The sequence below is a fragment of the Peromyscus maniculatus genome, chromosome 11 (assembly GCF_049852395.1).
Source record: "Peromyscus maniculatus bairdii isolate BWxNUB_F1_BW_parent chromosome 11, HU_Pman_BW_mat_3.1, whole genome shotgun sequence".
In the NCBI taxonomy this organism is placed as follows: domain Eukaryota; kingdom Metazoa; phylum Chordata; class Mammalia; order Rodentia; family Cricetidae; genus Peromyscus; species Peromyscus maniculatus.
The window spans coordinates 31,374,755-31,387,250 of NC_134862.1; the positions used below are offsets into that span (position 1 = coordinate 31,374,755).

At 48.1% G+C, this 12,496-nt stretch overlaps 1 protein-coding gene across 2 annotated transcripts in view; it reads left to right on the forward strand.

Annotated features, from left to right (window-relative positions):
• Positions 1 to 7,150, forward strand: part of Ccdc93 (CCC complex scaffolding subunit CCDC93) — a 76,325-nt gene extending 69,175 nt beyond the window's left edge. For both annotated transcript variants that reach the window (XM_042258018.2, XM_015999390.3), the window contains one exon: positions 1,379 to 7,150. In XM_042258018.2, coding sequence (XP_042113952.1) covers positions 1,379 to 1,432 — 54 coding nt within the window. In that variant the 3' untranslated portion in view covers positions 1,433 to 7,150. The remainder of the gene's footprint in view (positions 1 to 1,378) is intronic.
• The last annotated feature ends 5,346 nt before the right edge of the window (positions 7,151 to 12,496 follow it).

The window sequence follows — 12,496 nt, forward strand, 5'->3', positions numbered from 1 at the left end:
AGATGCTAAGAAATAGACAGACAGAAGCCACAGTGAACAAGAAATAATAACAGTAATAGTTGCAGACTTCACCATGCAGAGAGACAGATGCAGGTCTGCAGCCAAAGTGGAGTCTACAGACTGAGCAGGGCTCTGCTCTGGGGAGAGCAAGAGCATGTCAGGGAGCAGCCAAGGTCCTGAGGCTCGGGAAGAGCCCAGCACCTGATGTGGAGTACATATGTGATGCACATGTGTGTGCCTGTGCATGCCCATGCATGTCTGTGCAGAGACCAGAGGAGGATATCGGATGTCTATAATTCTTCTGTTGTATTCTTGTGAGACAAAGTCTCTCACTGGTCCAGAGCTAGACTGGCAGCCAGAAAGTCCCACCAATCCTCAGTCTCCATACCCACAGCACCAAGGTTGCAGGCATGTGCACAGTCATGCCCATCTTTTTGTGCAGGTGATGGGGATTCAGACTCAGGTCCTCATTCTTGCTCATCAGGCACGCTTCCCACTGAGCCATCTCCCCAGCCCTTCAGCTCCCTTTTGCTTAGAGACGTGAGAAAGCTTTGGGAAGGGCCTGGGGTTGTTGGGGGTTTGCTAAGCGAGGGGTCTTGAGCTGTCAGGTGAACCACTCTGGAATTTGCCAGAGGAAGGAAATACAGAAAGGTAACTGGTATCTCAGGACACTGGACACTATTGGCAGGGGATAGGGGCAATGACGTCCCTCAGTGGCTGCACTCACAGTGTTTAGTCATGAACCTTATGCCCTCATTATTGAAGAAGAAAGCACCCTTCATAAATGCCTCTCATTGCGCCTTCTGCACACTTATTTCTTAAGGCTGAGAATGCCCGGCATCTTCGCTGATAGAACCTCTGACTGTCCACCTGCTGTGTGTGCACTAAGGATATCTTGCTCCCTTCTTGGGGAACAATCTCCAAGCCTCCTTCTCTCCTTTTGCCTCCCCAAACAGACTGGAAAATAAGTGTCTCCTCTCTGCTTCTGTCCCCTTGGAGACTTTTAGAAAGTTCCATCTGTAGGATGGTCGTACCTGGTCTCCTTTCTTCAGCCCAGAGGTTTCATCACATCTGTCTTGACACAGATGTAGGTAGAGTGCTTGCCTGGCAGTCCAGAACACCGGATTTGATCTCCAGCACACCTGTCATTCTAGTGCTCAGGAGGTGGAGGCAGGAGCATCAGAGACTCAAGGTCATTTTTGACTTTGTAGCCAGTTCAAGACCAACCTGGGCTATGTGAGTCTCTGTCTCAAAGGGGGGGGGGGGGGGGGTGAAGCAGGCAGTTACCAAGACTGAGTAGAAGGTTGGGGCATCTTTGGAAACCCCACGTGAGTACCAGTGACTAACAGTCATTGCTTCTCTCTGACTGCTCTTCCAGGAGGGCCGGAAGAATGAACTCTTGCTGTCCAAGATCAAAGCCAAGGCCTCCTGAACACCCATCTCCACCTCTGTATGTTGGCGATATTTTCAATGGCATGTATAGACTACAGGATCCTGAAACGGTTCTGAAAGTGATGGTGGAAAGATACAGGAAGACTCATTTCAACTCTCCGGATGGATGTTTTCTTTCTCCTATTTGTTTCTTTTCATCTCTCCTGGCTGCAGCTGGTGGACTCAGAGTTTTAACACCATGGCTTGGATGACGCCTAGAACCCTGTGAAGAAATGTGGGCGATGCTCATTCACTCTGCCCGCCCAACTTTTTCCTCCAGTAACACTGCATTTATGAAGGTACCTAGATTTGTACAGGCCCTGAGAATAAAGAGCATTTATTAGTTGAGCACCTGCTGAAAAATGAGCCCTGAGATAAATGTAGCAGAATACAGAACATTGTCCCTTCTCCTCTGGCATCTGGCAGGGGCCAGAGAGCAGATACAACCCACTTGACCCCTGAGGCTTGTCCCTTGCAATGTCTCAGAAGGCTGCTGAGGGAGCAGCCAGCCCAGTCCTGTGGCTGGTGTTGGCCGTGCACCTACCATTGTGCCTTCTGTTCTGGCTTCTCACAGTGCGTGCAGACTATGGGCGGGACTGGCATGCAGAGAAATTAGCCCACAGGTGTAGAGACAGAAGAGGTGAGGTTCCGGTTTTCTGGAGTTCACCTGTCTGTGTCGGGAAGACTGATACAAAGTAACCCTTCATCTGGATCCATGCTTCTCGGGTGTTTCCTTTGGCATGGCTGTGGGTGTGTCCAGCCCTCAGGCTACATGTGGTCCAGGATAGCTGTCAGGGTGGCTCAGTGTCATCCCTTTAGCCCTGCACACCACCTAGGTTCACTTGATGGAAATACTGCAAACGCACCTTCCATTGAGGACACTTCAATAAGAACTGAAGCTTCCCATATCCGGCTGGGCCTTGTTTGAGGTGTATCCCATGTTCCTGCACTGCAGATGTCAGGGTCTAAGTGAAGATTAAGATGTGTATTCTGTTCGGTACTATCAGGGCAGACCTGGGGAAAGACAGTAGGCTCTGAGCAGGTTTTAGGGGCACGAGGACTCCATGGAAGAAACAGTACTTGGACTAGTTCTGCAAGGAAGAGAATGTTAGCTGAGCTGGGAGGAAGGGCCTTTAATAACCCCCAAAGCCTTGGTTTTAGGCCCTGGAAAATGAGCAGACCAAAGCAATTGCAGAGTACTCCCCTCAGCAATTAGGAACCTAGCAACTGGGTCATGCTCAGTAAACCCCAGTGTGAGGCTTGTGCTTCATCCTGCATAAAGTTAACCTGAACGGCAGATTGGGACCATTTGACAGAAGCATAAATATGTGAGGCAGGTGGAGCATTGGGCAGAAGCACCATTCACTGTTCATTTCCTGATGTATGTGATTAAGATGCATGGTGCTGGGGCCCAGTTGGTGAGCGCTTGCCTAGGTTCCATCCCTAACATCACACAAACCACACATGGTAGGGCACATTTGTGATGTGCTCTCAGGAAGTAGAGTCAGGAGGATCAGGAAATCAAGGTCCTCCTAGGCTAAACAGCAAACTGGAAACCAGCCTGGGCTACATAAGACTGTCTCCCACCCCAAAAGAAAAGCCCAGGCAGGCTTAATAGCATCCTCAGTTCCTGAAGCAGGGTCACTGAGCTGCAGTGAGCTGGGTAGGAACAGCAGCAGCTAAAGCATCACTCCCCTGTGCCAGCACACTTCCTAGTGAGCCCTGTGCCCACCTCTGCCTGCACTGGGACCTGCATCGTCACGAGAGCATTGTGAAAAGTCTCGGCTGACGTAAACACTTGTAAAATAATAATGAAGTTAATAAAAATAAAGTAGGACTTTGAGGAAGGAGACAGCATTTTGACCTTGTTAGAACTATCCCAATTAATAAAAATAAAGTAGGACTTTGAGGAAGGAGACAGCATTTTGACCTTGTTAGAACTATTCCAATTCAGAGGAGAGGATCACTAGTCTGTAGACATGTTCAACCACAGGGTCCCTGTAGCCAAGCATCACTGTGAATGTGGCCCAACACAAAATTGTAAAGTAATTTAAAAACATTGAGGTTCTTTTCCCTCTCTGCTTTTTTTTTAAACTCCATTATACTGTGTACTCTGAATAAACTTCGGAGGTGACGATATCATGTTATCATATCAAAAGGTTGGTCACTCCTGGTGGAGAGAAATTGGTAGATACCTTGTCCCATTTTTTAATCCACAAGGCTTAACACAGATGATGAGAGGTTCGTGTTACTAGCTCTATAGTACCAGGTATGAACTCCCTCCTGAGGAGCAGGCCACAGATCTAAACAAAGTACAGTTGGTTACCCCATAACAGTCATGCCAGTATTGCACCAATGCTCACATCTTGCCTGGCTGGTTGGTATTTTAGTTGCAAGTTCATAGCTGGCTAAGACTGTTGATGACGCCCTCCTCCCCAGCTGCCTGTGGAGCAACATCTGCCACCATGAAAGCTAGCCAGCAGGGAGGAAGCATCTAGCTAGGATCTATCTCGATTTCTCTGTGACTTTCATTCAAAGTATGTGGTACCTGAAGCAGTAGTGTCTTTCCATCTAGTTCTGGTGGCCAACCATGAGCATGGCCACCATGAGTATTGTTTTGGAGTCTCCTGGGTTGGCTGGGTTGGTTGAATACTCTGAATTAGGCTTCAGAAGCCAGCACTGAGAATTCTACATGTGCTTCTGACATCCTGAAGCATAAGACAGCACCTTTGTGGGTAATTCCAGCATGAAATAGGCTGAGGAGATTCCCTGAGGGCCCTGGTCATTTCAGAATCCATCTGGAGGCTGGTGAAAGGGAGAGGCCTGCCCAGGCAGTGTCTTCTGTGCCCAGACATGGGATAGCATTGTGTTCTAAGCCTCCTGGCTTTTACCAGAGTTATAAGACAGTGGGGAAACAATTGTAAGTGACTTTTTTTTCCCCCGTGTGCACTTTAAGAGAAACCAGATTCAGAGCAGGGAGCTTATTGACAGGACTGGCACCCAGTGCCATGCTTTCTCGGTCTCTAGGTGAGGAGCTGCCTTCACTCCCATTTCCTTCTCCTAGAATACCTGGGGGTGCTCTGGTTACCACTCGCTTCTCATGGAATACCTGGGGGTGCTCTGGTTACCATCAGGCTCAGAGCAGCGTTGCAGTCGTGATCTAGGTGAGAATAAAGTGATGGTGAGATGTCTGGGAGGATGTGGGGACATTCTGTTGTTCTCCCATGTTCAGTATTTAGTCAGCCAGCAGCACGTGGGCAGCACGTAGTACCATAGAACAGCTGCCAGCCTGTCTCCAAGGGCTGGTGTTTTCCTACTGGAGCAGAGCTTATGTCGGGCTTAAACAGTGAAGACACAGACTGGTGGTGGAACCAGACCAGCATTGGTCACCAGGCAGGGCTCTTCCTCTCCACACTGTCCCTGGAGACCTCTCAAAACCTTGAAGAAAACATGGGGCAGGCCCTCCAGCAGCCCTCTTACTACCTCACAAAGTGCCATTCCCATGGACTGTCACTTTGGCAGACTCTCAGCTTGTCTATCCTGAGTAAAGCAGACACTACCTGAAGGGGTATCTGGGACACCCATCCCGGTCTGCAGCCTGTACCTTCTATATTCCTCCCACCTCCACGGTTCTATCCTGCCTGCTCTCCAGGCCATGGATGGTCAGTTTAAGGGGACTGGATATCCTAGCAATAACTTCTAACAGTGACTTTGACTTGTGAAGGTTCAGGTGGTTGAATTGGAATATGCTCTGAGAAACACTGGAAGGAGGTGGTTATGATGTAGTCATTGCCGGGGTTGGTCACCAAGAAAAAGAACACCTTAATGCAGAGCAGTACAGCGAAGAGTAACATGGGTGCTACTGTCTGTTCTTGCAGCTGGGCGTGGCCAGAGGAAGAGCCTTATGAGATGTGTCTTAGAGTCCGCCATGCTCTCTCTTCTAGCAGCAGGGGGCAGTAGGCCAAAGTTGTCCATAAAATGTAATGGAGAGCTGGGGAGACGGCTTAGCAGTGAAGTGCTTGCCTTGCAAGCAGGAGGACCTGAGTTAGCGTCCCCAGCATCCACATAAAAAGGCAAGCACAGCCATGTGCTCTCGTATTCCCAGCACTAGACAGGCAGAGACAGAACGATCTCTGGGCCTCACTGACCAGCCAGACTAGCTCAATTGGTAAGCTTCAGATTCAGTGAGAAAACCTGTCTCATAAAATAAGGTGGAAAGCAATCCGAAGGCAACTGAGTTGACCTCTGGCCTTCACTTGCACAGGCATATACATGCACATGCACACACACCCCATACACATATAGGAACATGCACATACAAAAAAGTAATGCATGTTTCTATCTTCTTAGAATAAATATGATGTATGAGATCATGATCAGGGTTTTAGTACCTCATCTGCAGTGTGTTTGACTCCATGGGGAATTTCTTCTTCTGTATCCTCATCAGCCTATATTAGTTTCCTAGATGGACTAAGTTCACCCTCTGTGGGTATTTTCCTCATATGTCCTCTGACTAGGCTCTGTCCTCTCCCTGGCTTGGTGTAGTGGCTTCCCATGATCATCTGTGTGGTCCCTTTTACATTGGCCTCCTGATCCCCAGTCCACCCACCACATCTGTTGTCCCAATGACACACATCGATGCTCAAGGTTCCCAGTCCTTTTCAAGATCTACACCTTCCCTCTTAGGAATGTATAAGGGCAGCAAAAACAGGAACCTTGACCACCTTATTGTGGTTCCTCAAATGGTCAGAACACCCCACTTGGTTAAGTCAGCTCCCCAGATTGTATCTTTAAATCCTGTAGTAGCAAAATATAGACTTAACCTAATCCTTGCTCAGGTTGAAACAGGCTGGCAGTTCTAGTCAGCAACATTAGAGAAGTTCTCTAAGATGTGTGTTCTTTAGTCACTAACCTTGAAGGTTGGAATGGAAAAGAGTTTTCCAGAAGTTTCCAACCTTTAACCAAGATCACCTTTTGGAGATGTCCAGTATTGTGGCAGAGAGGGCACATTGATGTCAGATAGGATCATGAGTATATGTTCTTCAAACGTGGCAGATGCATCTTAGCCACATGAATCCAAGAAAAGGGGAGGTGCTGTACACCTGTGGGCAGCAGCCCAGTGATGGCAGAGCTGAAAACCTGCAGCCTCCTCCTCGGAGGACAGCCGAATATGTATATCACAAATCCAAGCGGACCGCCTTTTGAACCAGCAGTGCCATGTCTAGGAACTTTTCTCATGTACAGAAACTTTTATTAAAGCAACGTTTGTAATAACAAAGAGTTAGAAACTATCATTAATTCAGAACAGGGGTGAAAAATCATGGCCCATCTCCACAATGGGGCTTTTTGCAGATAGTTAAAGTAGACCTGCGATGTGTATTGCCAGGGAATGTTCACAGATCTTGGAGCCACATGGCTAAGTGGGGGAAGGAGACATGCACGAACATGCATGGAATGCTAGTGTTTGGGATAGAGATAAATACATGTGTTGTAGGTGTGTGTATGCATATGTGTGTGTGCATATACTCACACATATGCTTGTGATGCGTCTGCTTGCCTGTGCCCAGTGTCTCTCAGAAGTGGCACAGTAGCCTGGCAACCTAGGTTGCCTCCTGGAAGAGGGTGGGAATGACTTTTCACCACTTGTCTTTTGTATTCTGGAATTTTGTACCATGTACATGCATTATCTACTCAAAAATAAATAGTTTTTGAAGTTTAATTTGGTTTCATTTAAAAAAATCATGGGATAAGATTCCACTTCCATTAATCTGCTTGCTTACTTACTCTTTCTTTCTTTTTCTTTCTTTCTTTCTTTCTTTTTCTTTCTTTCTTTCTCTCTCTCTCTCTCTCTCTCTCTCTCTCTCTCTCTCTCTCTCCTTCCTTCCTTCCTTCCTTCCTTCCTTCCTTCCTGCTTTCAGGGGTGGGGGTGGACAAATGGTGTTGAGACGGGGTCTCAAGTATCCCAGACTGGCCTCAAACTCTGTATAGCATCAGTGAGCTTGAGCTTCCACTGGTCTCTACCTCCCAGTGCTGGGAGTACAGATTTGTGTCTCCACAGACAGTTTATGCAGAACTGGGATTGAATTCAGGGCGTCTTGCATGAGTTGAACATTCTACCAACTGAGCTACACCACCCCTCCCCCCATCAATATGTTTGCTTTGGGTTTGGTTTTTTTCCCCCCCAGACAGGGTTTCTCGGTGTAGCCTGGCTGTCCTGGAACTTGCTCTGTAGACCAGGCTGACCTCAAACTCAAAGATCCACCTGCCTCTGCCTCCTGAGTGCTAGGATTAAAGGTATGCACCAACATGTCCAGCTAATTTGTTTTCTTGACAAACACAAAGCACTGGAGTCTGGCAATGTGATGCTGTTCTTGGATGTCAACTTGACCACATCTAAAATTAACTAAAACCCAAATGATTGGGCATATCTGTGAGGGACTTTTCTTTAATGAAATCACTTGCAGTGGGAAGACCCACTACTAAGCCAGATCTTTGAGGTGGGAAGATCTACCTTTAATCTGGACCACACTTTCTGCTGGCAGCCTAGATAAGGGACACAGAAGAAGGAAGCATGCCCCTCCCCTTTGCCTGCTTGCTCTCACTGTCCAGTCCATTCCTCCATTGGCATTAGAGGCCACTTCTTTGGGATTCTGGCATAGACTAAAGACCAGCTGAGACATCCAGCCTCATGAACCAAACAACTACTAGATTCATGGACCTTCATTGGTATACAACCATTGTTGAACTAGCTGGACCACAGCCTGTAAGTTATTCTAGTCTTTGAGAGTGTGTGTGTGTGTGTGTGTGTGTGTGTGTGTGTGTGTGTGTGTGTGTGTGTGTTAGATTCATGCTATAAGCTCTGCTCTAGAGAACCCTCACCAAAACAGGCAGCTAGACTCATCTGTTTGGGTCGTAGACACTAGGCCACTATGAAGGGTTGGCCTTGTCTGGCGGAAGAGCTTTGGGGGACTGGAGAGGCTGGCTCTGCTCTTGTGTGTATGTTTAACAGGGACAGGGGGTGAGCTGAGCAGCTCTAGGGTTGCCTGTCTCTCATGAGACTCACATTATAACCTGCCTGCTGACACTTGAAGTTCAAAAGATAGGGCCGGTACCTCTGAACAATTAACATCCTCCAGCAGCCATGCCTAGTTCACCGGGAGCCTTCTGTGGGTGCTCTTTTCACCCCCTTTTCCTTACCAACTCTGCTTGTTAGTTTTATTGTCCAACTGAACACAAACCTAGAGTCATCTGGAAAGAAGAAGTTTAGATGAAGAATTGCCTCAGGTTGGCCTGTGTCCATGTCTGTAAGAGATGGTCTTGATGGATGACGGACCATCCCTAGGCAAGTGGCCCTCATCCACATATAAAACTAGCTGAACACATGCCAGAGAAGAACCAGTAGGCAATGTTCCTCTGCGATTTCCGCTTCAGCTCCCTGCCCCGCCTTCCCTCCCTCAAGTGAAGCCTGTTTCCTGGAAGCATAAGGGGAAGCAAACCCTGTGTTCCCAGGTTGCTTTTGCTCCTGGTGTTTATCTCAGCAACAGAAGGCTGATGAGAAGAGCAGCTGAACTCTGCTGGGTCTGACTCCCGTGCATTAGTTATTTTCCTTGTGGCTGGGAAGAAATCTCTGACAAGAACAGCTTAAAGCCGGGCAGTATTAGCACACACCTTTAATCCCAGCACTCAGGAGGCAGAAGCAGGCGGATCTCTGTGAGTTCCAGGCCAGCCTGGTCTACAAAAAGAGTTCTAGGAAAGGCTCCAAAGCTACACAGAGAAACCCTGTCTCGAAAAACCAAAAAAAAAACAAAAAACAAAAAACAAAACAAAACAAAAAAAAAAAAAACAGCTTTTTGGGCTCACAGTTCAAGGGATACAGTCCATCGTGGTGGAAAAGCACAGCAATTGGAGCCTTGAAAGTGTCTGGTCACATTGTCCCCACCGTCAGGAAGCAGAAAGAGAATGCTGGTGCTCAGCTCGTGTTCTCTTTTTCATTCAGTCTGAGATCCCAGTCCACGATGCCATCCATACTCAGGGTGGGTTTTCCCGCCTCTGTTAACCTAATCTAGAAACTCCCTCACATAAAATTCCTCGAGTTTTATTTCCATGGCAATTCTGAATCTCATCAAGCGACAATCAACATTAACCATGAAGTCCCTGGGGAAGGAACCATGACTCCTCTTAAGTATTATTTAAGTGGGGGAGGGGCACACAACACATGTTAATGCAGGTGCCGGTGAAGGCCAGAAAAGGACATCAGATATCCTGGGAGCTGGAGTTACAGGCATTTGTCAGCCTCCTGACATGCATGCTAGAAACGGAACTCAGGTCCTCTCCAAGAGCGGCAATCCCTCTTAACCCCTGACCATCTCTAGCCCACTACTACTGTTCTAAAGCAGGGAAATGCTCTACTTGCTCGGTTGATTTTTGAACAGATGTCCAAGCCAATTGTGATGCTTTGAGAAACCCTGCTAGCACACCACCGGCAAAGACAGGACCCCTGGCCACATCAGCAGGAGAGGCACCAAGAGCTCCTGGTACCTACCCTTCCTGTTCTTTCAAATAGTAGGAGAAAAGACAGAGTTTGAGTGGCATCAACCATCCTGAGAACAAGCAAAGACACCTTGATACTGAGCTTGGCCAAGTTTTTTAAAGAAAAAAAAAAAAAAAACAAAAAACGGAAAACTGGAATTCCTAGAGGCGTGGCAAGCTTCTGAACCAAACGGGGGACCATTTGCCTCGATGTCCTGCTCAGTGAGGATCTTCATTGTTCATATTCAAAGGTGTCAAGCACTGGTGCACTAATGGTCAGACAAGAGCCTGTCTTCCCACAGGGACTGGAGTGGGGACAAGGCACGCGAGCACGTGACCGCATGCGCTGCTTCAACATGCTGGTTAAAACGAGGAAGGACCGGGAGGATGGCTTTGGTGGTGGCTGCATTGTTACACTGAAGAGCTAGGGGAGGCCTCAGCCACCGACCAGGGACAGTCGCGTGGGGACCTGGTGACAATTCCAAGCAGAGGGAATAACGAGTAAAAAGACTGAACAAGCGCATGCCCTGGTGAGGTTGAGGACCTGTGTGGAGAGCCATCGGAGGGTTTTGAGAGGGAGGCAACTCGAATGGGCTCCCTCTGGGGACAGATGACTGCAGGAAGGTGGGGGCAGGTGCAGGGCTCCAAAGATGACTACAATAACACGGTGGATGTGATGGAGACAAAAGTTTCTGAAGGCTTCCCCCAGGCGTGTGTGTGTGTGTGTGTGTGTGTGTGTGTGTGTATTTGAGACAAGGTCTTATGTAGCCCAGGCTTGAACTTTGTCTCAGGTAGGGTTTCTATTGCTGTGAAGAGACACCATGGTCACAGCAACTCTTATAACAGAAAAAGTTTAAAGGGATGGTTTACAGTTTCAGAGGTTTAGTCCATTATCATCATGGTGGGACATGGCAGCATGCAGGCAGACATGGTGCTGGAGCTGAGAGTGCTACATCTTGATCAGCAAGCAACAGGAAGTGAACTGTCTCACTGGGTGTGGCTTGAGCATGGAAGAGACCTCAAAGCCCACCTCCACAGTACCACACTTCCTCCAACAAGGCCACACCTCCTAATAGTGCCACTCCCTTAGGGGGCCATTTTCTTTCAAATCACCACAAACTTCCTGTGTAGTTGAGGATGACTTGAACTCCTGATCTGCCTGCCTCCATCTAAGTGTGATCACTAGGCATGTTGCACTATACTTGTTTTATGTGGTGGTGGGTATCAAACCCAGGACCTTGTGCATGATAGAAAAGCACTCTACCAACTGAGCTACATTCCCAGTCCCCACCCTTTCTATGTTATTCTTGGACTTTCTTCCATGTTTGCTAACTTGTTTCCTTCATCTTTGCATGTGTGATGTGTGTGGAAGAGTAGGTGAGCACTTGCCACAGAGTATGTGGAGGTCAGAGGGAACCTTGGGTGCTAATCCTCACCTTCGGTCTTGTTTGGGGCAAAGGCTCTGCTCACTGTCTCATACCTCAGGCTAGCTGACCTGAAAACTTCCAGGGACCCCCCTGTGTCTGCTCCCAGTCACCATAGGAACACTAGGATCACAGACACACACTTCTGTGTTCAGCTTCATTTGGGTTCTGGCAATTCAGACTCATGTCCTCAGGCTGGGCGGTGGTGGCACACGCCTTTAATCCCAGCACTCAGGAGACAGAGGCAGGCAGAAATCTGTGAGTTCGAGGTCAGCCTGGACTACAGAGTGAGTTCCAGGACAGGTGCAAAGCTACACAGAGAAACCCTGTCTCGAAAAACCAAAAAAAAAAAAAAAAAAAGACACAGACTCATATCCTCAGGATTTCACAGTAAGCGTTTTGCCTCCTGAGCCATGTCCCCAGCTGGGTTTTTCTTACTCCTGATATACACTTCTCTGTCCCCACTTTGGGCTCCTGTCCCTGGGATATCAGCGGACTTAATGTGAGTTTGGGGGCTTCAGCGTGTTCACCCTCTTGCCCTCTCTTGAGAACACACCCTGCCCACACCAAGGGGGCTAAGAAGACACCAAGAGCTGGAAAGACCCACACAGACCATAGGCATCTGAGCAAGGTGATAACGGTTTGTTCGATGGGCCACCCAGGTCTTTGTAGCTGCACAGCTGACGACAACGCTCAGTGTCTTTCAGCCAAAAGGATCTGTATGATACAGAGGCTTTGTGCGTGTGGACTGTGAGTCCACAGTGAGCATCACACTCCCAATCTTGGAGTAGGCACCATAAATAAATTGATAGTGTGCCAAGAAAGAAGCACCTCAGAGGTATTTTTTTTTTTTTTTTGAGACAGGGTTTCTCTGTGTAGCTTTGTGCCTTTCCTGGAACTTGCTTTGGAGACCAGGCTGGCCTCGAACTCACAGAGATCCGCCTGCCTCTGCCTCCTGAGTGCTGGGATTAAAGGTGTGCGCCACCACCGCCCGGCTAAGAAGTATTTTTATTGCTTACACACACACACACACACACACACACACACACACACACACACACACACACATATGCATGCACAGGCACACAGATGCACAGACATACAGGCATACA